This window comes from Gavia stellata, chromosome 20, assembly GCF_030936135.1.
Source record: "Gavia stellata isolate bGavSte3 chromosome 20, bGavSte3.hap2, whole genome shotgun sequence".
NCBI lineage: Eukaryota > Metazoa > Chordata > Aves > Gaviiformes > Gaviidae > Gavia > Gavia stellata.
In genome coordinates this window covers 10,075,817-10,103,676 of record NC_082613.1, presented here as the reverse complement: position 1 = coordinate 10,103,676, position 27,860 = coordinate 10,075,817, and the positions used below count along the sequence as shown (strand labels likewise).

The 27,860-nt window shown below is 41.2% G+C and overlaps 1 protein-coding gene across 1 annotated transcript in view; it reads right to left on the bottom strand.

The window, feature by feature from the left end:
- PREX1 (phosphatidylinositol-3,4,5-trisphosphate dependent Rac exchange factor 1) overlaps positions 1-27,460 on the bottom strand; it is a 168,833-nt gene extending 141,373 nt beyond the window's left edge. Inside the window, exon 1 of the mRNA XM_059827031.1 lies at positions 27,305-27,460. Within this exon, the coding sequence (XP_059683014.1) occupies positions 27,305-27,460 (156 nt within the window). The remainder of the gene's footprint in view (positions 1-27,304) is intronic.
- Between the last annotated feature and the right edge of the window lie 400 nt (positions 27,461-27,860).

The following is a 27,860-nucleotide window of genomic DNA, read 5'->3' as shown; positions in this document are numbered from 1 at the left end:
CACTTAATGGACAAAACTAGTTTAACAACACCATCTGTAGTGTGCAAAAAAAATAAAATGAAATAACATGGCAATAGGTGTCAGCTTTAAAGGACCTAGACTCCACGCTGGACTCTTTTGACAGTTGCTATGTCAAAAAGGGAAAAATTTGGTGCCAAAACCAAGAGCCATAGTAAAACAACCATTGCCAGTGAAACCTGAGACACAAACCCCCAGAGTTAATTAGTTAACTGTACCATATGATAACCAAAATTTCACCTCTTTCTTCCATCTCCCCTCTTTCCAAGCTTTCTAGATACCTACGATGCCATGATTTTATGTAAAAATTGAAACTCTTACTAAAGAATCCACCCAAAATCATCATAAAAAGCACATTCATTGTATACATACATTTACCATTGTACTGCTCGTTTCCACTGTCATTCTGCTCATGATGATCCTTGTTCACTGCATCTCTGGCTCACAAAACTCACAACACTAATGTTAAAACTTACCCTCCTGCAGATCTTTCAAAGATATAAAAGTATATTACAGATAATAAAGTAGGCTTCATAACCACTCTGTATAATAGGTATTACCTTGTTTTACAGAAGCAGGCACAGAAGAGTAATCTGCCTAGCCTAATTCATCTACTGAATCACTGTGAGGGCAGGAAGAGAATCCAATTGTGAAACTCACAGTCCGCTAAGTCAGTGACAAAACTGCATTTAACCTCTATAACCTCCATATGCAGCCCTCCTACACTAGCTCCCAGCATCTGAAACTCTAGGCTCCTGCTTCAGCCAATGTTGAGAGGACATTCACCTGCAGAGTCAGCTTTAGAAAGGGCTCCTAAATCATCACCTGCCCGTATTAGAGACAGTCACATGACACAAGTTCTCACAAATTTGTAATTAAGTACTTTCCCCACTGAAAACATTGGATTTACTGGAGTTTTAAAATTCACCAGGAAAATGCTGTCTTCTACATTCAATATTCTTTCAACACAAAAATGTAAAAAACCAAAAGCTTTGAACCAGAAGTCTGAAATTGAACTAATTGTGTTATAGGAAATTCCTGGGGTTTGGTTGAAAATTTTCATATAGAGAAAGGAATGTTATGATCTACAGAAAAAAATAAATTAGGAACATCTTAGTTTTCAATTAAGCTACACATCTGATGATAGGATGTTTCATTTCAAATACCTTACTTGGAAGGAGCAATTGAAGAATCTACTTTATGGGCATATGGATGAATATTTGCCCAAAAGAAAATCTAGGGGGCAGGTGGGAAGCAGAGAAAATGCATCCCTTGTTTCTTTCAGGACCTTCAGAAAGTTTCCAAAATATTAATGAAATCAAGACAACTTATTCTTTCAAATCAGTTAAAACAGGGCAAACCAAGCACCTCTCTCTGACTCCTTTCTTTCACATCCTCAAGACCCCGACAACTCAGCCCTTGCCCCAGCAGCTCAGTAAGAGAAGACACAGCATGTGTAAACTAGTTATGACTTGCCTGGTAATAACAACAAAAATTATAAAATCTATAAGCAAATCTGATTAACAATCTGATTTGAGGACATAAAAAAAACCCATTTTATTCTTATATTTTATTCCAATTAGTTAAAAACCAGTGCAGAAGGGAGGAGGCCTCCTCAGCAAGGGTTAGTACAATACTGAGTGTTCTGCTGTGAGAAAACATAGTTGTCTATATTTTTAATGTGGCTGTTTGAGCCAATATTGACATAGAATTAGAAAACTCTCCCCCGACTTTGGAGATCTATGTGATTTAAAACAAACATTTACAAAGTTTTCTCAGCAGTACACTGCACAAGATACAAAGAAAGGACAAGTCTATATTCTAAATGGCCTGCCTCAGCACGCCACTAGCACAAAGACGACTTCAGCAGTAGTCACCTCTTTGCAGAGCTATAAAAAAACCAGGTAACACCAGAATGCAGCCTAATCAGTTTGCTTGTTTGTTCACATGTTCTCTCTCTCTCTGTGCTATACACTCATCTCTTCTGACTGGGACTCTTCATGACATGCATATGACTCTGCACAACACTTCCGGAGGTGCACACAAAGGGGCAGTGACAGCTGTGAAGTCAAACTCTTCCAAGGAACAAATTTCAAAACTGTCCTCAGTAAAGGTTATTTTGTTGTCAGAAGAGTGAATTTTTAACAGTTTGTCACTGCTAGGATCGTGACTCTTGGTAAGATAGATTAGGCAGAAGTAACTCTTCTCCCAGTCCTACATACCAATTTTGCCAAATAATCAAGTAGCAGTCCACAAATATCAATGGTTTCTGGTGTCACATCATCTTCCAGAGGCTAGTCTTATGTTGTCTGAAGATACATGCACTGCTTCTGTGTTGGAAGGTTATGGAAACAGAACAATCAAAAAGCTGCAATGCCAATGCAAGGCAACAGAACAACTGCCCTTCTGCTGCAGGAGTGAGCTCCAGCCTCTCTTTTACCAAGAACTTAACACACTGTTGAGGTTTTATATCCATTGAAACAGAGAAATCAAACTGCCTCAACAATTCTACACATCAAAGCATGTATCTGTTCAGTAGTTGTCAACAGCAGCTGGAGGTCACCTGAAAGAGGCTTTGGGTCACTGTCCCACATGTTTTGTGCAGTGTGGCACTAACACTCAAAAGCAGGTTTTGTTAAGTCCCCCGACCCTGAATTTGTGAAAGGTGATAGTAAAACACTTGCGTTTTGCAAGTCTCTTTTTCGCAATGCAACCACTGTGATTTGAAAGCTCAGGACAAAAGCCAATCGCATTATTTTTTCCCCCTCAGTTTTCAGTTATTCAGTCTCCTCAAAGCCAGGTACTAATGGACTTAAATGTATGGACAAACCAGAGCTCTGACCCAGGAAAAGGCACAGTTCAGGCTTACCATGGAAGAAGACAATGCCACCCATGTTCCTCCTGCTAAACTGCCAGCATGATTTCTACCTAGAAGAACAAGCAGCTGGATGCGTAAACTGACAATTATGGACCAACAAATGAACTACATGACAAATGATACAGAGCAGAGGCCTACCAACCATAAGAGTTTAGCCATCTTTAAAACCAAAAGGGTTTTTTGGGAGTGGGGGGTGGAGACAGTGGTATTTTAATTCTCTGCCCTTTGAGTTCTGAGCCTTTCAGTGCTGGTACGCTCTTATTCCACAAGCTGGTCTCAATTTGACTGAAGCACAGACTTCACCATACTTCATCACACTCCTCTGCTGTACAACTGTGGGGTTTTTTTTATTCTGCTCTCCAGAAATACAACTTTGTAAAAACTGAAGTTGTCAGAGACCTCCTCAAGGCCTTCAGTAATAATTTGCATGCTTAAGAAAAAATGCTAAGGCACACTACACTCCAAAGATGAATTTTTTTTTTCCAGTTTTGAGAACAAAGGAATGTAAGCACATAAAGAGATAAAGATAACAGAGGGAAAGAAAAGAAAAAGAGACAATACGAATTGTACAAAATTAAGTCCACAAGAGAAACCAAGAAGGATACTGTGCAAGCTGCGAGTGCTCTTGGGTAACCTGGGAACACCCAGTCAGCACGTGTACCATTAAATGTGGCTGGCACTCTGCTACACATTCTAAGAAACCACATCCCCGATTATAGCTAGAGCTACTATCAAATGTCTCTTGATAAAAAGCTAGTAATTATTACTAATGGTATCATTAATTGTCATTTTACTACGTATCATAACATAATATTTTGTTGTCATTAAGCTCAAAGAGCACAAAATCTTTTGGAAATTATTATGACAAAATAACAATTAAGTCTAAGCAGCTTTTAGACACTGCCTGTGCTGCTGTAGCAAACAAAAGGATCCAATCCCACTGACTCAAGGCATTTAAGGAAGCACAACTTTGATACAGCAAAAATAACCAGGAGTCCTGAAAGGAGATCTCCTGAAAACAGCCGATCAGGCATATGCTCCGGTAGATCATATCTTGCAAACAGATTTCAGAAGCAGACTTTAGAAAACAGCACCATCTGGATCAAATTTGCAACTCTATCCGTAAATACGAAGGGACAGCTTGTGGCACCACTGCAAGCATATTTATAAAGTGTGGGAATATTGGGCTGAGAGGCAAGAGTGCTAAGGAGAAAATGCTGTCTACAAGCGTGAAAAATGCAGCTGTACCACTAAGGAAGTGGTGTGAGGAAACCACTTCACAGCAAAACGAAACTAGCCAGGACAAAGATGACTGGAAATGAGGCAGCTGGATGCCAAGAACATTCAAAAAAGGTAAAACCAGCTAGGTTCTGGAGCTAAACTGTAACTTATAAACAACGGGCAAAATTCTTTCATCTGCACAGCAAACCTCCATTCTACTATGGTGCCCCTCTATGCAGAGATAGCAGAGCCAGGCATGTAGGGGAAGCTGACAGGCAGTGTCTAGATCTCCCAGGATAACCTGGAAAGAGAATTTCAACATACAATTGGAAATGATCCAGTGATTTATACCTTTGAGAATCCAGGCAGACAAAACATGCTGTTATTCTTTTGACCCAAGTGACTGGCCAGAAATGTGGGGGAGTTGCATACTGTCCTAGTTAGAAGGAGAAAATTCTTCATCAGGTTAGGTGATTTTGCTCATCTACAAAAACATGTAAAGAGGTATAAACCAAGTGTGTTCCTCATATGATGGAGGATATTAGTATTCTGACAGTCATGTCACAAATTTATATTGTCGTCTTTTGGATGCTAAGATAGTTTAAATCCAGCTGATTTTTTTTCAGGTAAGAATGAAATAGAATAAAGGGAGGGAGTTTTCTGGAACGTTCTGAATTTAAAATACATAAACCAGCTCACTTAAAAGAGACTTTGGCTAATTTTATAGAAGGTGAAAGCTTCCAAACACGATCTATGGATTGCCACAAAATCTTCAGATCACCATATTTGCAGGACATATTTGAAACCAGAAAAAAAAGAAATTACCTGGCAAAAGGGAGGATCTAGGCAATAATTTTACATTATTAATCTCCTCCAAATGTGAAACATCCATCCAGTATCAGAGGATGTCCCCCACAGTACCCCTTCCTACCATTGGTAACAGCATCGTAAAACTGGATTCCACATGCTGACTTCGGGAAAATTTGTAGTTCCAAGATTACTTTTGCTTCACTTATTTTACTATTATTTTTCAAAAAAAAGAATCCACAGTTTTTATGTGCCTTTAAGGATTTGTTCTGTTTTTAAATATGCTTGGCTTTTGGAGAAGGTAGGGTACATTGTTTAGAGTTGCTTACAAAGCTAAGTGACATTTACCTTGCTAAGGACTGGAGTGATTTAGGACTTCACCACCTCTGCTAATCGGTTACCACTTCACTGCTGGAAGTTACTATGCCTGCTCTCAGCCAGTTTGTGTGAGCTACTCCTTTGCTTCAGCATAGCGTCAGACAGCTTAGTTCAAGGCACCAAAGGAACACTTCAAGCTAAACTCCCTAGCTTTTCACTCCAATATATTAAAGAGCCCTCACAAATTTCAATGAGACCAAAAGGATAAGGATTATGAATACATGAAGTAAGGTAAGAGGAAATAATCAGACAGGAAAGCTGCCTAAAAGCAATTAAAAAAGCCTTTGACTAATTCCTCTCCACTGTTTAAAATCAAAGAATGAAGGAAATCAGGACTATTAGAGATCAGAATGCCACGCGGTACACCAAGGCAGGTGCACAGTATCTTTTACACTTCTGTCAGGAGTCTGTCCCATTCATTCTCTGCAAGAACTAGTTTTAGACACTTCACAACATTCCCTTTATCTATTCCACTGCTTCATTACCCTGACTCTTTGAAAGCATCTTCTAATTTTCTCAGCTGGTGCAATTTAAACCCATTACTTCTTGTCCTATCAACTATGGAAACAGAGAAGAGTTCAGTCCCTTCATCTCAGCAACTTTTTCAGCCCGAGCAATCCAAATTCATTCAAGTCTTGCTTTAGAACGTTCCTGTTGTTCTCTTCTGGATACCAACAACTTGGGAAGCTTATACACAAAACCAGACATTGTCCTGTTAAGCAAAGAACTTCAATAATAAAATTAGTAATTTAAGAATTCTTTCAATTTTACCCATATAGGTGTAAGAATTTATTACTTGTGCCTGATTTTTAACAGTATCAGATTAATTCAAAACAGCTTTCCAGAATTTAGTAATTCTTGTTTTATAGCCTATTAATCTTTTTCCCATGTCCACACTGTCTCCCATTGCCTTCCTTGTCCTCTTATATGATGATTATGTCTGTCACGAATTCAGATAAACAGACTATGGTATTCAGCTGTTTATTCAATAATCGCTATGATCACCACGCTTATTTTCTAAGGAGCAGAGCCAAGGCTACATAAGCCCACTAGCACGGCATCCAAGCAGCACGTTCTAGGTGGCAAATCCAGACAGGGAAACATGGACTGGCTCCCTGCTCTTGTATACAAACACTCAGGGTTTGCACATAGGAAAGGGTATGAAGTAGTATGTTAGACAAATGGCATTTCAGTTTCTTCTCACGCTAACGGCTCTTTAGTTGCTTTTTAAGGGAAAAGTAGATCTCAGTTCCTGAGTCTGAGTGGATTTCTTAGTCTTTTTCTTCTCTTTTCAAAAATCCTTTCTTTTAATTCTCTTCCAGGGGCGTGCCTATGCCTTACTGTGCCTACTCTTGGCTCTGCTGTGAGCTCATCTGTTCTCCAACAAAGCAAGCTATCACCCAGAAACAAAGAAAAATGCTTTCTTGTTGCTCCCTCATACCCAGCCCTTGGAGCAATCGTGTTATTCTGTTCGAGTTATTTCTGCCTCTGAAGAACTGCTGGCCTCAGTTTCTTCCACTCATTTGTAGATTCCATTTTTTCCTCTTAAAATCCAGAGCAGCAGGGATTGAAGTTTCTACTGTATTCCCACTGCTGAACTGAATCTATACCTCCCTGACATTTTATTTAATGAAAGATTTACATAGTAGTATATGAAGAAATAGCAAATTTGTTGTTGTTGTTTTATTTTGATTTGCTTTGTTGAAGAAACAGCCACTGCAACTGGAGAATTCGAGACCTGGAAAGCAGATACGAGCTGCTGACGCGGAGCAGCATCATCTAATATTTAGCACCACACTCTTTATGCATGAATACCCTCCATAACTAAGTCCAGACTCTGCCAAGACTTCCAGCTCATGCATGGTTTAGCAGTTGGTACCACACATCAATAGGTTATGAATTTGGAGTTATGACTGCTATGTAAACTCATCAAGACTCCACTTGAATCAGTAATAGCCAACAATTCACGACCAAGAAACAAGAATCCCCTAATTCTGCTATAGTTTAGAAGGTACATCCCATTGATAAATGGGCAAAGTATATATGTGGTATGGGAGGAACTATCCTGGCTTAAGTTTTAGAAACTAAAAACAAACACGTAGAAAGCAGGAAACTGCTCCAAAGTAGCAGCAATTTAATGCCAAACAAGATGTTTAGGTAGGGTGGTGCCAGTATTCCAGCCAAGCCTCATCTTTCACTCTTCCTGGGCAGTAAAGAGGGTGCAGTACCTTCCTGCTCCAGAGCCTGCAGACCCTGTGCAGGCCCTGTGCAGGCAGGGACTTGCACACACCTCTTTTTGTGCGGGTACAAACCTAACTGAATCCCTTCCCTCTTCTGTTGTGTATTCACCACTTACTGTGTGGAAAACCAATTTCAGAGGTGTTTTAAAAATATTACCACTCCTGCTTTTGTGATACTACCTGCAAAATTAAGTTTTTACGTATATACACAGACTATAAATTCAGATTAATCTGAAATATGTAAAAGACATTTTTCTAATCTGTTCTCTTGCCATCTTCTTTGCATCTTTGGGTATATACTTCCTTTACAAGCAAAATGACTGAGAACATTTATATGAAGGAAAAAAAAGATACTTTATTTCTCAGCAATTCACACCCTTCTGTTTATCACCTTGAAGGTGAAAATAAGTACTAGAGTCACTTTGAAAATAGTTATTTTATACTATAACAGCTATAGAGGCAGCTCCAATCAGAGCTTGCAAATGAACAGTAAGGGCAGATGAACTCAGGAAAAAGCAGGGGTTTGTGCAAGTAACACCAAAAATAACAAGAAAACCCACCCCATAGCTCTGAAGATTAAATTAATAACTTTTTCAGCATTCTCCCATAATCCTGAGTCAGGATACCTTCATACAATTACTCTCCTCAAGTTCTGGACCCATGAAAACTTTCCTAGTTGATGGTATCTGAGATTAAAAACCTTTGTATCTTTCTGTCTCATACTAACCCTCCCCTACCCACACCCAAATTGGCATTTCATGGTTACTCTCCATCTCTCCCCTGAAATATATTCTGCCTGAAACCAATGAGAACTTCTTCACTGGGTATGAAATTCTGGTACACACAACGTGCACACCTCACATAGATCTCATTTCAGTGCTGATTAAAGAAAGATGTAGAGAGAGAACTTGCTATAGGATTTCATTGCACATCAGAACTTTTCCACATTTGAAACTAATCTGAAATTTATATACATCTTTTCTCTTCCTTCTCCCTCACTCCTACAAACAGAATAGCTCCACCAACAAGGACAAAGTGTGATAAAAGGACTGCCTCATCGGGCACAAACAGAACCCCCATTTTCAGAAGAGTGCTGTTAAGGAGATCTGCATATCACAGAGCATCAAACCTTTTTCTTCCAGGTACTCCAAAGCAGATCACCCCTTTGGAGAGGCATCCCAGAATCCTGACAATGTCAAAGAGCCTCATATGAAGAAGTAGGTGCAATAATGCTGGGTGTCTCTAATTAGAGGGATGTTCCTGGTGGATGGCATTGTGCATCCTATCCAAAAGCTTCTAAAGGCAGCAGAGTTGCCCCAGAAAAACTGGGAATTTTGACAACTGAATATCACCTTACCAAGACACACAACGTACAGGGAGATTTTTAACTAGTTCACGTCACTGCCTGGTGTTTAGGCTGCTAGGAAAGACAAACTTTTTTTCCTTTAAGAAAATATTTATATAATGATGAGTGAAGACAGAAATTTTTCATTTAGCCAAATTCCACTTAAATGCGTATTAGAATGGACAGGTAATATATGTCTAAATAAGAAGCTTTGCAATTAAGAGATCACAAGATTTCTGTCACTAGTGCCACAGCTGGTGTATCATTAGTCAGAAAAAAGTACACTCGAGCCCAAATTACTCCCCACATACAAAAAAAAACCCTAGGGAATTTGTTTTCACTTCATCCGAAAGTCTCAACCCTCCTGACCAATTCCACCAGCTCAGCTGAAACTTGCTTACACAGCAAATATAAGAAAATAACATAAGCCTAGAAAACAGAAGCAGGCTAAGACAGCACATGTTTCTCTTCCTCCTTTGAAACTGTCATGCAAACATCCTCTGTATTTAACATTTCTTGATCGCAAAAAGCAAGCTGTAGTCCTATGGTGGGGGTTCGTTGCAGATGACTTAGGTGGCCGGGAAAGGGTTGGAAGAGCCATCAGAGCTCAGTCCAGATGCAAGCAGTTGTACAGCAAGGCCATGCCTGAGCTCTTCTACCCTCACAGCTACTGCCCTCACACAGTCCAAATAAAACCAATATCCATAGCGTACTGTCAGCCAGGCCGGGTATACTGCACCAACTCAGACTTCCAACACAGGAGCTCTGGCAAATACTGTGTTTGAAAGCTCCCAGATATCTTCCCCATGACTTCCCTAGTGTCTAAAGTATATGTGGCAAAATAGGCAAGTGCCTAATCCTCAGCCACTCCAGTTGCCATGCTACAGATAACTATAAACTGTTAATTAACATGCATTTGGGCTAAGGACTGTGACTGTCATTTGCAAACTGATTCAAATGAGATGGGTGAAGCAATTATTGTCCTCCACTCTCTGTTCCTTCCTCTCCTGAAGGTTACACCTCTGTCTCAGACAAGGCTGCACAGAATGTGCATCTGTTGCTTAAGCACTGCCCTCTACAACTCCGTATTTAAGCATTTAAACAAACCACTGAAGCCTTTAGTCTGCATTTATACATTAAGCTGGAAACTACAGCAGCTGAGGATACAAACCCGACATCCATTGATATCATGGGACTTCAACTTCTAGGAATGTGGCAGGGCAAACAGGTACAGCGATAACTGTCATGGTCCCCCCGCTTAAACATGCTTACAAACATAAATCAAAGACCTAAGCAGTGAATCAGACTGAAATTGGCAGGGATATCTTCTGATTTAGTCTACTGTACTCTAAGATAATGATGTGAAAGAGGGATTCCAGGATAATGGCATATCAGATATACTGGCATTTCCAATTGTTTGCAATGGCCAGGAAATACTGAAATTATAATCCCAAAGTATCCACCATATTAATGGTGTGTTCTGCCTTGCACCAACCAGTCCCAGTGGACCTTCATGTGTCTATCTCCTTTGAGCCATGCAACAGTGTCACTTCCCTGCTCCAGCAGCAGGTATAAGGAGGCGGAAAACACTATGTTCTCTCCTCTCCTCCCCCTTGCACAAAGGTACCTCTAACCCACCTCAAAAACTGCTGAAGTGGAGTAGAATAGAAATATAGGTGGGAACAACCAAGAATTTGTGATGTGGGAAACAAGATGTGACAGCAGGTTGTACTGGTGCAGGGATGCTGAACCGAGTGAAGTGGAGAAAAACAGTCTAACACCATCTTGGACTATAGTACCCATCATACCAAGTGTCTCAAGCATAAGTCTTGGCTTTCTAGAAAGATCACATCAGTTGGGGTGAGAGAAAAGGAAAGTAATGTTCCTATGAGGGCATTACTCCACCTGTCCCCAAACCACTCGCTCTCAAAAATCTCACCAATCTCTTATTCAAAAGGTTCAATATTATAATGATTTGCAGAGATACATTATGCTACTGTTTTTATTTTGGTACTGTGTTAGTTTGAACAAGGCAGTAGTGGCCTCTGACAGAGTCAGAGCTGGTGAACAAAAGTCTTTTTATGTGAAAATAAGGAGAATTAGGACAACACCCAACAAGGGTGTTGACTGAAAACTTATCTTCAAAATTAATGAAAAGGAGGCAGCTGAAGCCTTGGAAGGTCAGAAGTGCGCAGAGAGGTGCAAAACATACCAAAAATAAAGCTCCTCTCCTGAAGGAGAGGTTTGTGCAGTGAATTTCAGGATTCAACTACTTCGTTAATTCGCCTTCAAACTTTACACCTGAACCTTGGAGCTAAAAAATTACAGAGGAAGAAACTTCCTTTCTGTGGCATCTCTGAAGTTCCAGCTCCTCACCAAAAATCAAGAAGCGCAGGGAAGCCACACAAGTGGAATGTTCTATACACTAACTTTTATAACTAAACCTTTTCTAAATCTCTCCTTGGATTCAGTTTGGCCTTAGACAGTTTTACTTTGCTGGAACAGGCTGGCTTTTCCTAGTGAACACAGGGGCAGCACCAGCAGTACACTCAAACCACCAACATTTTCACTTCATTTCTTTTACACCCTTTGTGCTCAATATGTGCTTGATTGCGGAACTCAGGCTTGCACTTACTGCTTTAAAAAGTACTTCTGCATAGTGTTGAGAAGTGTTAGTTTCAGCAGCTAACACATACACAAGCAGACTAGGCAAGTGTGAAACAACCAGATGTCTGAGTGTTTGCACTTGCACAGATTCTAGCATAAGCACAACTGTTCAGACAACTGCCACTGAGTAACTCTGAGATATAACACAGCTTCTTTATTTACATATTTATTACTCACTGAGAGCAATGGGAAGCTGCTGACTGGCAATTCCTGAAGAGCCAAGACTTACATTCTACATCATATGGTCACATAGGATTACAGCAGGAAAACTCTGCTAGCACAGCCTCTTGCATCCAGCAGAGGTAGTCCCAGTATGGAAAATTGTTAATGCCTCTCATCCCCATTGATTCTTGGTCTGTGCACAGAGATTGTCAATACTGCTTCTGGTTATGCCTAACAGTCCCCCCAGAATTGAGCTAAGCCCACCAACTCATCAAGCACAAACTGCCAAGGATGTGTCAGCTGGTTGCCAGAAGACCGAATTAAAGAATTAAAATTTTTGTTGCACTTTTTCACAAAAAAGTGCTCTGCTTTTTCTCCTAAAAGAGGTAATGAATGAAAACAAGATATTTAGCTTCAGCTGCTGGCTCTGTTAGTTACTTCCCCTGCAACCTCTGGACAAGTCCTTTTGCCTTTCTGTGCCTCAGTTTCTCCATCTGCTAAATACTGGTTTTCTATTTTGAGATAATACAGGCAAAAAAGTGCTGCATAAACACAGACTATTATCTTTATTCTTAATGCACTTCAAAGCAAAATTTTCTTCTTCTTTAAGTAAAATAGCCTGAGACTTTTCTTTCCACTGGGTTAAGCTGTTTTTTGATACCATGCTGCCCCAGCAGCTCACCCAGAACCACATTAAAAGAGAACTAAGGTCATGCAGCCTTGCTTCTGAACACACACCACCTGGACATAGCAACTGCTGCCACTGCAATTTAATTCTTGCTTGCTGATTGCAAATTTCAGTTCCTCTGGTTGTATGCTGTAAAATTTTTGATCCATACTTTACTTTCCAAATATTGTGGCTTTTCTTGTGCAACTGCTTAAGAAAGATGCATTGGCCTCTATTGTGCAAAAGGATCTCTTATGACACACACATATATACTGCATACACAGTATAACAGTCAAAACCAGTCAAGAGGCTGGCTGTTCTTTCTAGCTTTATTTTACATCACTATGCATATTAAGCTGTTCTTAAATGGGGAAAGAAACAGAGGTCAGAGTGAAATTCCCAGATGTACCTTGCTGTTCATGATGTTCATATTCTATACACAGAAAATGCTGATACTGCAAGGCGACAGGCACCTGCTAGAACAGGCTGAGCCTTCCCAACTCCTCCTGGCTTCAACACTCCACAGGATAAAGTCCATAGAGATAGCAGAATCCTCAAAAGGTACTCTACCAGACATAATGCAAAACAGAATATCATCATAAGTAATCTTTCTTTTTTACTTTGTCTCTGCTACTCAGTGTAACTGCAGAAAACTTCCAGCACCCTTCACCAACAAATATATCCATAAAGCAAAGTTTCATCAGCTTGACCTGTTCCCTACGTCAGAATCAAGATGCGGCTGAGTACATTAAATATTTAAAGAAAGAGAGTCTTAACAGTCGAAAAAAAGAGGAAAACACACATTTCTTCAGGGAATGTTTTGCTCACTGAGTAAAGAGCAAGAAAGCTTTGCCCCATTTGGCAAATATACAAAAAACCCAAACCCAACCAACAACGAAAACCAAAGCAAAGTAATAAAAACTGTGCACAATTTTTAATTTATAACCACAGGAACTGCCCACAGCTGTTTTTTTCAGAAAACCATCATAGCTGGTGAATAGTGAAAGACTATATAATGATGTAATATGTCTGCAATGACCTGTTCTAATTCCAGAAGTACTGATCTGTCCTTTTTTTGACTTCTTCCATTCACCTAGAAACAATACTCTTTCCAATTGCATTTAATTCGAAAGCCTTGACTATACCTTAAATTCATTGATCCATTATTGTTTCTAAATGCTTTTTGCTCTTGCTTGCTAACTTCTAAGTGCAGTTACTCTGGCAAATACTACTTGTAAGTACTGAACAGAGAAGGAGGAATGCACAGTAGTGGAAAAAAAAAACCAAAAGCGTGTGCAGTAAGATTATGTGTCCTTTGCAACAGCTTTGCAATCCACTGCAAGGGAGGGCAATGGTAAACCAAGAATGTGGGTGCAATGTAAAGGCCAGAGAACTGAATGCAGCAGAATTCTAGAAATTCAGTGGTGGCAAAGCTGAAGGTCTGACTCAGTAAAAAGCCCAGCAAAACAGATACTGCAACACTAAATGCACTGGATTTTGTGTGTCCTGTACCATTCAATGACTAAATTAAGAACTCCAGTGGTTCTTTGGTCTTGTATAAATAACTTAATTGGTAAATCTCACTTTGCAACTATATCTCCCAAGAAAATCATCTTTAGTCCATATAGCCTGAAAATCATTATTTATTTACTGACAAGTTTTCAGAACATGTTCTCCTCACATGTGAGCAAAACAATTGTGCCAATGCAAAGAAGGAGACATATATTTGCAACAGGGATAGTTTCACATATAAAGTTTAAGAGCCAACAAAGGAGCCAAACTCTGGGAAAAGCATCTTCCCAATATCCATCTCTCGTTTTCCTGTTGAGGAATCATGCCTCTGACAACTGCATACTCATAGCAAACACACTTCTGCAGCTCTCTTTGGAAATCTTCCCCTGCTGTTCTTCTCTTATTCTGTGTCTTGTCAACACCCTCTCCTCACAAACAGCTGCTTCCCATCTGAGCTGATTTCTGAGCGCCATGTCAGTAACACAACAGAGACAGAACCACCAGCACCCAGAGGGATATGAGCTAAAAAGTTATATGCAAGTGTCCAGTGATAATCATTTGAAGCCTTTGATTCTCCACAATAAAAAGGGAGTAAATAAAACAGAAATGAGTAAGCAGCACTTCATGTGAAGGACCAAAGAGCTTTCAGTCTATGATATCTCAGCTCACAACTGTTAGTAATGACACTCAGAATTAGGTAATTAACATTCAGTTCTTTTTCACACTGTGCTAAAGTAGTCCCCACCCATTCAAACTGTATTTCCTTTCTGTCTCCTCCTCCATAGATCAAGAAAATAGAAGATCTCAAGTAATGATGACAACAGGGTCAGTAATGACAAAAATCTAAGGAAGGCCGACAAAACATATTTCCAACACTTCTGGCCTGGCACCTAGAACTTTCAGGTAACAACAAAGCATTGGAGATAAACCCATCCACACCAGCCACCAACACAGAAAAGCTAGCACTGGGTCGGGGTGTCAGCTCTGCCACAGGCATTACTGTTCTACCAGAGTCCTATTTTAGCAGAATGTGCCACAGCCTGGGGTGGGACTTCAGGCTATGCCTATACTACTAAGCTAACAGTGCCAGGACATGGGCCTGAGCATTGCAGTTCTGTTAGAAAACTGTTAGAGTATTTCCTGGCACCCTTTGGCCCAGGCCTACTAGCATTCTCCTAAACAATTCTCAGGCATGGTGCCAGAGTTAGGATGGGCCAAGGACCATTCCCAATAGGCAGTCTGAATGCAGCCATCCTACTTTGAGACTCAGAGAGTTCAGTGGTACAAGACAAGACCAGATCATGCCAGTTGGCCTCAGGGCCAGAGAATAAAGCCTGGCTTCCTTTTGTTTACTTCATTTGTAGCCTAAGTCTCTTGCTTAACAATACAGGGCATTAACCTCTGATCAGATCTAACAAGACAGATAAACTTTTGCCTCCATGCCTTCTCCTCTATGACCTACATATTAAATAGCACACAGCCTACTCATATATACCTACGTTAGGCTTGTCCATTGTTCCCACAACAACCTGGATTCTGTTTAAGAATCAGGTTTCAGAGTCCGAAACATTTTACCAGGTCAAAAGTTTTACAACCTTCTGTTATTGCCCCTTCAAACAAAATGAAAGGGACTTCTTTAGCCACCTAGTGATGAGGTTAACAGCAAACGGCTCCTTGTGAGGTGATGAATTCAAAGCAGTTGTCAGATTAAACAGAAAGTCCCCTGGGACCAGAGACTTTGCTGTGTAGCTAAAGCCCGCCCACCTAAGATAAGAACTCACTAAAATGCAAATTCTTATCAGGAGTCTATCCCCAAAGCAGGGCCCTCCACCAGTGACACACGACACACAACACTCTGAGTATCAGGGAACTCCTCTCATTGCCAGCTTCCTCAGCCTCCAAAATAATTCCCAAATGCAACCTTTTATGTTTTCTCCTCTTTCCTGACATGTATTTCCCTCATGTATCCCATGGTGGGTTGTTCCAAGTTAGTTAAACCACACTAGCATGCCAGAAGCACGAGCAGGCAAAGCTTTCACGACAGAAGTGTTATCACTGAAGTGATTTACTGTAGATTAGAAAATGTCTAAGAAGATGTGGATGACGTTGTTAGGCTTTTTTAAACCTAAGCCCATTCTATCATGTACAAAAGTAGTTAACATCTAACATCCGTCCAGTAAAATGAGTCTCAGAGGTTCAAAGCTCTTTCTTAATAAATTGCTTAAATCACAAAGACAAGCACCACTCCTTGGTGGCAACCTCAGCAGTCAGGGTCACCAGTTGCAAAGGACTGTGCTACCCTCTCTCTTTGGAAGTGGTCCGCTCAGGGAAGGGGTGAGCAGTGTGACCTTTCAGCAATCGGTATTTGCTGGTTCTGACACATTAGGGCAAGACATGCTAGCAGAAAGAACGTGGGTTTGGTATCTGGTAGTGACACTGGTTCACAATTAAACCAGCAGCCTGATTTGCTCAAGTCAAACTCCTAGCCCAATCAGATCAAGTTTCATACCCAAAACATACAGCCAAGCAGTTCCTAATATATGGTTGAAGGAGCCCTGAAAGTGTTGGCCCTAACTCTTAGACAGTGGCAACTAAACAACTGACAAATCCACTGGTAATGTATGATCAGAAGCCTTAATATTAGATTGTTTGCTCCTTTTAAAAAAAAAAAACACCACAAACCAAAAAAAACAACTGGAAGTATATTACTGGGTAACTGATGACTAGTCTACAAAGATTTTTAATGACTAAAAGACAATGCTTGTTTAAAAAAAAAAAGCACCCTCATTTTATATAAGCTAAGTGGTTTGGAAACCAACAAATTAACCTGTTGGCACAAGAACTGACCACAAGCAAAACCAGAAGTACAAAATGAAAGTCGGGTTAAGAATGGTCACAAAATTTACTCCATGAGTCATGAAGCATCAGATAAGTCGCTTGGCTGATAGGCTTCCACAAAATAGCAATGACAATAGTAGTGAGATTAACCCAACATCCTTACATGAACATAAATGTTCCTTTAACTCAGTTCCACAGTCCCATCGTCTCAGTAACCACCCTAATTTGTAAATAATCAAGGTGTAGAAATCTATTGCCCTCTCTGCAACTCAAAGATATATGACATAAAATTGCAGCTGTTTCTGGCACTGTAGGAAGTCACATTGCCAGCCAGTTTGTGACAAGTTCTTGCACTAATAGCACTGGGTGAAAAAGCAAAAGGTTTTTCATACCTAAGCATCATGATGCTCAGAGTGGTCAATATCTGCCTTTTTGTCACTAGGTTTCAAGGGACCTATCAGAGCTCCCATTCAGCTTTGGGCAATCACTATCTCATGGCTTGACATATGGCTATCAGCTGTGTAAGCAATGAGTTATTCTTCTAAGGAGGAGGGCTCATTAGGAAGAGTGAAGGAACTGTTTTCTTGCTACAGAACTGTTTCCTCTTACTCTGGTCTTGAGATCTGCAGTTCAAAGGGAGCCAAAGCCTCTTCAGATGAGTGGCTTCTACAGAAGAGTGAAGGAGAGTGTATATGCAGCGGTCAGGCATTTTAGTCCAGATAACCACCCTGAGGTTCTCTCCCAGTACACATCTACTGCAGTTCTGAATGTCTGCTACAGCTTGACTCAATCATACGTGCAGAAGGCAGTGTTAAAGCTTTAATCAGGCTTGGCTAGGCAATCAAGCAGGAATCTTCATCTGCAGTAATATTTAAATCCAAGACTTTGCTCAGGTCTTAGGCACGCTGTTGGTGCAAGCCCAGTCCAAGCCTCAGTTTGTGAATCAGCAGGGAAAAGCAGTAAAAGGTAGCATTCATTCTCTGTATGAGAGATGGCTTTGCATGAATTGCATTGCTCCACAATGAAGTCTCTGTAGCTGATTGAGAAATTACATTGTTGCATATTTCAAATCTTTTTCTTGCCTTTAGCTGTTAAAGGCTGAGAATGCTGCAGTCATTCCCACTGCTAAATAGAAACCCTTAAAAATAGATAAGAAACATGATAAGATACTGATGCTTCCAGTCCATCCTTTAAAGAGACAGGACTGGTTGCTTCAACACAAGTTGAGAACAGAAAGCAAAATATTGAGACAGAAACTGAGACAAAAAGGGGGGCAGGGGAAGAATGGATTGAAGCCACCCTATCAGAGGGGGAAATAGTAGCCACCCTATGCCACAAGACCAATACTTTTTACGTCCTTAATTCAAACAGCCTTCATGCACTCTGAAACAGCATCACCTTTGATTGCACTAATCAAGGGATCATCTGTCAGTTCAGAGCATTTAATGGAAATACTGCTGTGTAAATATGGATTAAGTATCCCACCACAATACAAAGACAATGGTAATAAGCAGCAGCATTACTGAACTACACACGCTTTCACGTCATCTAAAGCACAAAACAAAAGGGCCTGGCTGAAAGACACCTGCAAAGAAAGCTTGCCATGTAGTCAAGAGAAACTGGGAGATACAACTATTCAGGACAATTTCAAAGATTTGATCCACAAAACAGATTTCTGCAATCACGGCAATTGCTATTTGCAAATGAAAAAATCTTCACAAACTAGATGAGTCCAGAGAATATATTTCTATTTCCTAATTTCAAGAGTATCTCAAAAAAGGAGACGAAGTGCAGGTGATTTGAAAGTCTTTGCCACAGGAAAGGCCTGGTCCAACAAGATCCGAGAAGTCAAATATGGTTTCTGCAAAGCTTTGTCATTAAATCCCCATTTTGTGCAAGAAAACTGATGGTAATCTTTGCAGATAAAGCCTAGGGGATAAACAGATAGATATATGCGGGTCAGCAGTACTCTCTCTGGTGATGACCAGTATAGAATGCCATTGCAGAGTGATTTCAAGCATCACCAAAGTCAAAACATACATTACCGTTTACATTCTAAAGCACACTACATCTGTGCAAGGCCTTTACCAAGAAAACACACATTGCAGGCTGAGAATCCATTTGAGGCTGGAAACAAAAACAACAGAAAAGGGATTCTACAGCTGGAAAGAAGAGGGAAATTCACACATAGTCCCTTATATTTTCTTGCAAGTGCCTGAAGGAAATAATAGGCAAGCAACAGAAATAAGTAATTTCTCAAAAGCTTCGTCTGTCACAGACCCATCTGCATGTCTGCAGGCAGACACTACACTTGGGAGATCCTGCTTTTTCAAGCCTCAGATACCCTCTCAGAGCAGGATGCCTCTGGGACTGCCAGGATCCGAACATAGGAAAGCTGGCTTGAAAACACATCACTCTCTTCCCCTTAAGGAGGGTTCAGTGTTGCCCTTCCAGGGTACATCCCAGAAGTCTAAATATTAGACTGCTCGCATAAATCCTCTACGCAGACACCCAGTCACGGTCACTGGTATGAGCAATGAGTTGTCCTCAAATACAGATACAAATTCAGATAAACCTTCCTTAAGGCTCCTGTGCTATGATAACACTCCTGTATAATGTACAAAATCTGTGAAGTAATCCATTCCCTCCCTCAGTACTGCTAAAGCCTTGGGAGTGTCTTGTGCCTGAGTTTGGGCACTAGAGTTCAAGAAACATATAGATCAGAGAATCCAGATAATTCCACAGTAATTATCAGAGGTAAAATTATATAGTTTGAGAAAAATAATTTGACAATTTAGTCTAGCCTGAAATGAAACGTGAAAACATCCATGAAATACTTGAGGGATTGATGCAAAGAGAAAGAGACCACCTCTGTGCTCACTGCAAAAAAAAAAAAAAAAAAATTAGACATTACATTAGGAAGACATTTCTAGTAATAAGGACATCTATACACCAGGATAAACCATCAGAAATGACCCTCCTTTCAGATCAGAATATGACAGGATGGTTTGTCAAGATCCTCTCCAAGACTATTTTTCATGATTCTATGGTATGATGTAAACTTGTAGAACCACACTTTCCACCCCTGCAAAGCAGTGCTCCTGCCTATAGCACAAACACTGTGTGACCTGGGAAGCGGAAGATTAGCAAAGCTTTCAAACTTTTTCTCTTCCTACATTTAGGAACAAACAAGTTCCCGTAATGGGTATCAGTCTGCTTCCTGCAACAATCAGCCAAAAACTGTGTAAAATCAAACATGCATTCAGCTACGTGTGGAGCAACTCGCTCAATTTCTGCTGTGATGCTTGTTTCACTTTTTGATCCACACGCCCTTTCCTACCCCAAAGCCCAGGGTCTCTGTCCCTACATTACACTCACTCAGCTCCCAGACTGCTATTGCAAGTGAGTTTTGTTGCAGGGGCACCAGCAAGGCGCTGGAAAGCACAGGGCAGCCAACCTCTCCCTCCCCCCGCCAGAGATCGTGACACATGTTCAGACAACAACTGGCATCCCTGAAGCGAGAGGGAGGGACAAATGGCAAAAGGGCTGATTGATGATATCACTGCAATTGAGAGGAGGGAGAGATGCAGAGACAGAGTGAGGTCAAACACCTCATTCTGAAGGGCTGAAAGAGACCAAAGTAGGTCTGAGATAAAAGATAACAAGATTCAGATGCACACCAAGCTGGAACAAGCTAAGGGGAGCAAAGAGAAAGGAGTTTTAGTTCTCACCTGTGTGGCAGTAAACTGGTGAAACTACATAGGGGATTTATTGATATTTTCTCATTGTGGAGATTCTGTGGGAGTGCAAAAAGAACTAACCAGCTTCGTTCCTAGGAAAAACCTACTGCACTCCTATATACCTCTGATTTCTAAAGCCTCACTGAAAAAGGCATGGGCTGGTCATACAATTTTCCAAGTGAAAAATTAAGCTCAGACATGCATCTCAGAGCAGAAGAGAACCTGGGAATTCTCTGTCCTCCATCCCTGCTCTTAGACCCGCGGCTCGTAAACTGGGCTCTGCAGACCACAGGCTCAGATTAATAAATATTTTCAGAGCTTTCTTTGCTTTGTTTTGCTTTTCTGTTTTTCACTTCTGCTTCACTTTCTACATCCAGACTGTTTTCTTCACATTCTCTCTTTGTATCTGGAGCAAAAGAACCTTTTAATCTGTTTGCATTTCAGCCTTTAGCAGCTAATTTTGCACTACACTTAGTCTGAATAGAAAACTCTACTAACAGAATTGCCAGCCCCAAATACTCAAATCTACTAACAGAATTGCCAGCCCCAAATATTCAAATCGTAACACAAGCCCCTAAAAACTCATGAGCATTTATGTTTTGCTGATGTTGTATCTTCAAACTTTACTTTACAACCAGAAGGGCTAAAAACGTGCCATTTAAAGTGAAAGGTGTGACCTTCCTCTATGTCAGGAACTGGGCTTTTAAGAAAAACATCGCATGTTGTTAAGACTCAACAGTAGAAAAATCTTGATTATTCGCAATCGTAACAACTGGCTACAGGTGAGTGCATGTGACTAATTGACTGAAACAACAGAACAGCAAAGCTAATTTAGATTACATCCAAACAAATTTCCTTTTCCATCTCCTTCCTCTCCCCAATTGCTCTTTTAGCTGTCTCATAATAAAGGAGCAACATCACCCAAACCATCTGGTTCACCTTCCAGAATCAGAGTTTATCTGTATCTACTGAGGATGAAACACACAGAGAATCGGGTAGGACAGGAAACCACACCTCACAGCTGAGACAAATGGTCTGTTTGCTACTCTATCTGAGCACCAGAGCCCTAATCTTGGATGCAAACAAGATTGTGAAATATGAAAAAAAAAAAAAAAATAGGCCTGTGATGCTTATCATATTTCAAGATGGGTGGAGTGCAAAATCCAGAGATACTAGATCAATTACAACTACAAAGCAAGCAAGAAAAGGGAGCATAACATAAATATTTTGAGTCTGTAGGATGTGGGTTAATTTATCAGATGGCACATTTCTTAACATAACATATTTATGCAATTGATAAGATGGAAAAAGACTTCCAGTCTTCATATAAAAATAAAGGATGGCATAATATTAAAACCTAAAAATAGTCTGATAAGGACAGTTCAACTTTCATACTGTTTTCATGCCTGCACAGAACACACAGCAATTGCTCAAGCTAAAAGTACATACTGTCATTCTGACATTAAAATTTACAAGTTGGTGGTTTGTCTTTGGAAAGATGAAAGAGCTGTATTTATATACAATGTGGAGAACAATTTGGCTTTATATACTTGCAATTACCTCACTAAGTTGTGGGAGCTGCATGTGCAGGTTAGAGCTAAGCACTCAGTGAAATTAAAGGATGGCAAAAAAAAAAAAATGTGTATGCAACAAAATACCTACCTTTGCAATCTAGTGTGTTGGATAATTACTGTTACTACACTTTCACATGTAATTCATATGATTATATCTACAAACTGGTAAACCAAACCTTTAAATACTGACATCTAACTGTTGTGTACCCGCTATTCAATCTACTTTTAGAATGATGGTCAATGAGTACGTCTGAAATTGTTCAGGGCTCTTGCGTCTCCTTACTTGAAAGCTGGTCTTTAATTACTGCTGTATTAGTATCACAGATTTGACTGGGATTCTGTGGAATGACCATGCAGCATTCAAACAAACCACAGCCTTTCTTTTCTCAATGAATTGTCTGTGATTTTTCCACACAGATTGACAACACAGGCAAGAACAGATACCTAGAGAACAAGTAAGCTTAAGGGCCGCAATGTGCAGCCATTGCACCTCAGTACCCAAAGACTCTGCTGTCAGCCACATATTCACATGCAAGACTGCATGCCACCAGACAAATGCTTTGACATTTACCTGACTGGTCACTCAAACTAAATTATCACCTGGTTTAACTTTGTCACATAGAAAAGAAATATTTACAAGATCACATAGAAAAGAAATATTTACAAGATCACATATAAAATGTAAACATTTCTGCATATGTTGCAGCAAGTTAAAAGAGGCCAAAGGCAGGCAAAGGATTAATTGAAATCTTGAAGTCTGAAGACTGAAAATCCTTATGGTTTATGATCTCACCAGAGACTTAGAACAGAACTATCTGCCTTTATCTCTTTGAAGTTTATCTTACTCCATCAGTAACCTTTAGTAAAGTTCCATTAGCTTCTGACAATTTTCCACTTTGCTTCTTCACCATGAGGGTGGTGAGGCACTGGCACAGGTTGCCCAGAGAAGCTGTGGATGCCCCAACCCTGGCAGTGTTCAAAACTAGGTTGGACAGGGCTTTGAGCAACCTGGTCTGGTGGAAGGTGTTCCTGCCCATGGCAGTGGGGTTGGAACCAGATCATCTTTAAGGTCCCTTCCAAACCAAATCATTCTATGAGTCTATGATTTGATCATTAGTTCTTTAATGACATTGGCAGCAGTACGTTTTCATCCATTCCCTGTAGTTCTCCCTGCTGCTTAAAAGGTTTGGCTGTGTAATGAGCCTTTATTAGTAAAGTTATTAACATATCTGCGTAACTGCAGTATTATCTATTAATACTCCTGATTTACACAGCATTCCTTCAAGGACGATTCCTTATTTTGCAACATCATACCTGCCTAACAAAATGGCAGATAAGACAGAACACAATACAGCATGTGCATATTCATAATTAAATCAGTAACTTGAGATCATCAGCTGTGAGCTGGTAGAAGTTTGCCCTTTCTCAGCATGGTAACTCCTCATTTTGAGGCTTAATCTAAGAAAAGTAAGACTATCAAAATCATGATATGCATATGAGTATCATATCTGTATTGTATTACCATTTAATATAAAATCCAGACTCTGTTTAAAAAAAAAAATAGCTATATCCCTTGGAACTGATCATCTCATCTTGTGAGATCTGGAACAAATCACAGAGAAAAGTTACTGGGTTTTCATTCTCTCCACAGTTCTGATACATAATGCTGTAAGACGACCTATCAACAGGAGTACCAGAAACTAAACAGGAGCAAAACTGACTAGGAACACGTTCTTGTGTCCAAAATTCAATGGAATAAAAATGTTACGAACAACATACACAGTGAAAAATTAACTGCATGTATTAAACCTAAGAGACCGAATAGCCTAATTTAGCTGTAGTGGCATGGGGCATCTAAGTTATATTTGCAGATAAAATCCTTTTGTCAGAATTACTTGAGGTATGAAATGTAACACATTCTAGAGACTAAATTTTATTTAAATAGGTAAACATCTGCAGCATTTTCATTACATGAGTACAAAACTCATAGCAAAATGTTCATGGTGACTAACACAATTTTTATTGTAAGAAAAGAGAATTCCATGCTCTCTAACTTTAATGATACCCACTGTATTAATCTATGGAAGCAAAATAAGGACCACGATCTTTTAGAAAAAGCAAATAAGGATTGAGTCCTTATGTTTATAGTGAACCTACTTTCTCTACAGCTTAGCAGGAAAAGGTTTCTATGCATACAGAAAAGAGAAAAAAAGAAAAAGGAAACCTTTTCTTTAACATGGTCACATACTAATCTTCTAAAAAGGACAAAAATACTGTTAATAAATCAAAGTTACTTTGATTTATTTGCAAATCCATAGTATTAAATACTTAAGAGATTCTTTTACATTACCAGGGAACACAGGAAGCTGCTGCTAGCAAGCAACCTCAGTGCTGTGAATAAACCCATAGAATTTAGTTGTTTGCTTTTTAAAACATTGTTTATTGAGAATACTTAATGAGGACTAGGACTTCAATAGCAAATATTTAACAAAGAGCACAAATTCCCTCACCTAACCTTTTTCTAAAGCACAACTATCCCGTCCTACTTAAGGAAAACTCATTCTGATGATAGAAAGATATGAGATTTAGCCTTCCTTTATTTATCAAAGCTATTAAAGTTTCTTAAGCAAAGGAACCTGTACCCCGCATATCTCTCATCTCATGTTTGACAAGAACAAGTTTCCATAAGATCTGGGAACCGCAGCTGTCCTGCACAGAGGAACTGCAATCTTTTCCCCACTACAGCCAAAATTGCTTCTGCAACATATGGAAGCATAATCAATTTCAGTACAATTCACACTATAAAAAAAAAAAAATCCCCTAACATCACCCAACCATGTTAGAGTGTTAACTAGGTGCATTACCCGAGAAAGTGTAACAGTTTACATTTTGCACTGGGTAAGTGCTACTCACACAGAACATGAGATAGTAAGAGAGAGACCCATGGGGCACCAGCAGCAGTTCCTATGCAGTAACGTCAGAGCACTCAGAAAAACAAATTAATGGGAGTAAAGTGGACTGTACTTGTGAGACGCAAGTAGATTTGGGAATACAGGGTCCTAGTGCCACAGCATTACTTTTATTAGTGTCATAAGGCAAAACTTTTGCCTTATAACTGCCTATAATTCCAGTGACTATATAGATGATATTATCCTTGCATGTCATGTCAGCTGTCCAATGTGGGAGGCAAAGCAGAATACTTTCCTTTGTGATATCTTATTAGAAGGTATTAACCTATTGCCATCCACCAAATTTATGCAGAAAATACTTCTCACTCCAAATTTTATGTTTAAAAATTTCATACCACTATTGCTCCTTTTACCCTCACATACTGCAGTAGATCCTCATTCTCCTTTCCTTCATGCTAACACCATTCAGCTATCTGAACGCAGTTGCACAGAGATTCAGCCCATAAGAACTAGGTCAATGACTGAAGAAACTGTCATTATTTAGGACAGCACACGAACATTCAACACATGCTTGAAGTTAAGTCTGTGTCTTAATGCTGTTCTAAACCAAGGCCTAGAGATAGGAGAGATCCTATCCCTCCGTGCTTTATTCAAACATAATTACCAAAACACGAACTCCATAGGGGGGTAAAGCTGCACTAACAGAATCAACCCCCCAAGATAGTACTACAGCCAATCTACACCTAGTAGCTAGTAACAAAGTGACTGTGAAGGGCTCTGACTGTCTGCAGTGCCATTCTGAGACCGCAGACAAGTGTATTCTGTCAGCATCTTTTCATGCCATTAAGGCATATTACTCACTACTGTTCTCATGAAAACTGCCAAGTTAATGAATAAAAATAAATAAAAGACTTGTTTTGGTTTTTAATATATGAAAATTCCATTAGCTAACACTGCATGCATTTAGCTGTAAGAACTGAAGATAAAAATACATGCAGCTTGAATCTGCATTCAAGCCTGCAGCTAACAAAATCTCAAATTCAGTACTTAGGACAGAGGAGTTTTCTGAGGGGTTTTTGTTTTGTTTTGTCTGTAGGGTGGGGCACTTCCGCAACCTGCAGCTTTTTTAAGGATCTCCTCACACTGAGACAGAATCTCAGTTCTAAAGGAAGCTAACTGGCACTTCATTCAGAAGCTTTACAAAATTAAAGACTGAGTTCAACTATTTGAGAGAGAAAAGGAGGATTTAAGTAGAGACTAGTTCAGAAAGCAACTACATCCTTTTCATTTATCTTTTATGCTAGACAGTTTGCCACTTGGGTGAATCTGAAAAACACTGAAGACAAACTGATTTTAAAAAACAAACAAAAACCTTGCCAGAAAGACAAGTCAAAAAGGGTCCAGGGTCTAAGCCCATTTAGATGAAATGAGGGTTTAGTACTTATCTAGCAAAACACAAGAAAGAATTTCTGCCCTGTCCAATCTTTTAGAAATCTCTGCAGAGACTTCCCTTGCTTTGATTCTTGATCTCTGTGTGATCAAACAGTTTATTCTTCTTCTTTTTTATGGCATATCTGTTATCTAGTAACTTTTACTGCAGGCTCTTCTAGTTACTTGCAGGAGTGTGGTGGTATGCTGATGAATTCCACATCTAGAACCTATATAGCAAAAAGGAAATATCCAGATGGAGTTTCACTTCTGAACTAGTCCGTGGATAATTTCAGAGGGCGGGTATAATTGCCTCCACATGCACAGACACACCCGGCCCAATCACACATTTATGTTTACCGTTAACGCAAAATATATATATAATATTTATAAATAACCGGCAGTAACGGTAGAGTTTCCAACTGGGTGTAACAGCAACTTCTAAACAACGACAACAAAAGGGACGAGGCATTCTGAAAAGCGGATTCATTTCTGGATCCACCCCTGACACCCCCAGCGAGGCACAGACACCCGCGTGCTTCCCCCGGCCCCGCGGCCAGGGCACCGCCAGGATGCTGCGAGATCCGGCACTGCCATCGCTCCGGCGGCGGGTTTTCCTCACCGGAGGAGAAAATGCGGTTGCTGGCGGTCCCCTCTGCCCACGGCGGACCCACGCCGGCCCCTCGCACATCCTCCCCTCAGCCTCCCGAGCAGAAGAAACTCCCCCTCAGCGGAGCGGGCCTGGCCCCAGGCACTTCCCACAAGTTGTGCCAAGCGCTGCCGCGCCGCCGGGACGCCCTCGCAGCCCCCGGCCCGCCCAGGCAGGAGCCGCTCCGCTCCGCGCCGGGCCAGGCCGCCCGCCCAGCCCCCCGGTGCCCCTGAGGGGGCTTCCCCCGCCCGCGCCCCGCGGCGCCGCTCACCGACTGCAGGAAGTGGAGGGTCCCCACGTAGTCCCGCTCCGTGCTGAGGATCTCGTTGAGGACGCAGAGGCGGAGGCGCAGCTGGCGGTCGGTGTCCTTGGGGCAGCCGGCGGGCTCCGCGGCGCTGGGGGCGCCGGGTGGCGGCGGCGGCTCCATGGTGGCGGCCGCGGGGCGAGGCGTTCCGCTTCCCCGCCGCTCTCCTCGGCCGCCTCAGGAGCCCCCCATGGCCGCGCAGTGCCTGGCGCGGCTGGGCAACGGCCCCCGCTGCCGCCCCCTCGGCCCTGCCTCGCCCGCGGGTGGAGGCGCTACAGGGGCCGGTCGCTGAGGGGAGCCCGGCTGCGGGACATGCCGAGCTAGCGGCGCGGCGCGGCAGCGCTGAATGAAGAGGGAAGGGAAGCCCCGGCGGCGGGGAGGGGGAGCGAGAGGCGGGCGGAGAGGGCGGGACGGGGAGGGCGAAGGCAGCGGAGCCCGGCCCCTGGGGGCCTGGCCTGGCCGGGCCAGCGGCGGGCAGCGGCCTGGCGAGGCAAGAGCGCGGGCGGGCAGGCGGGCGGAGGAC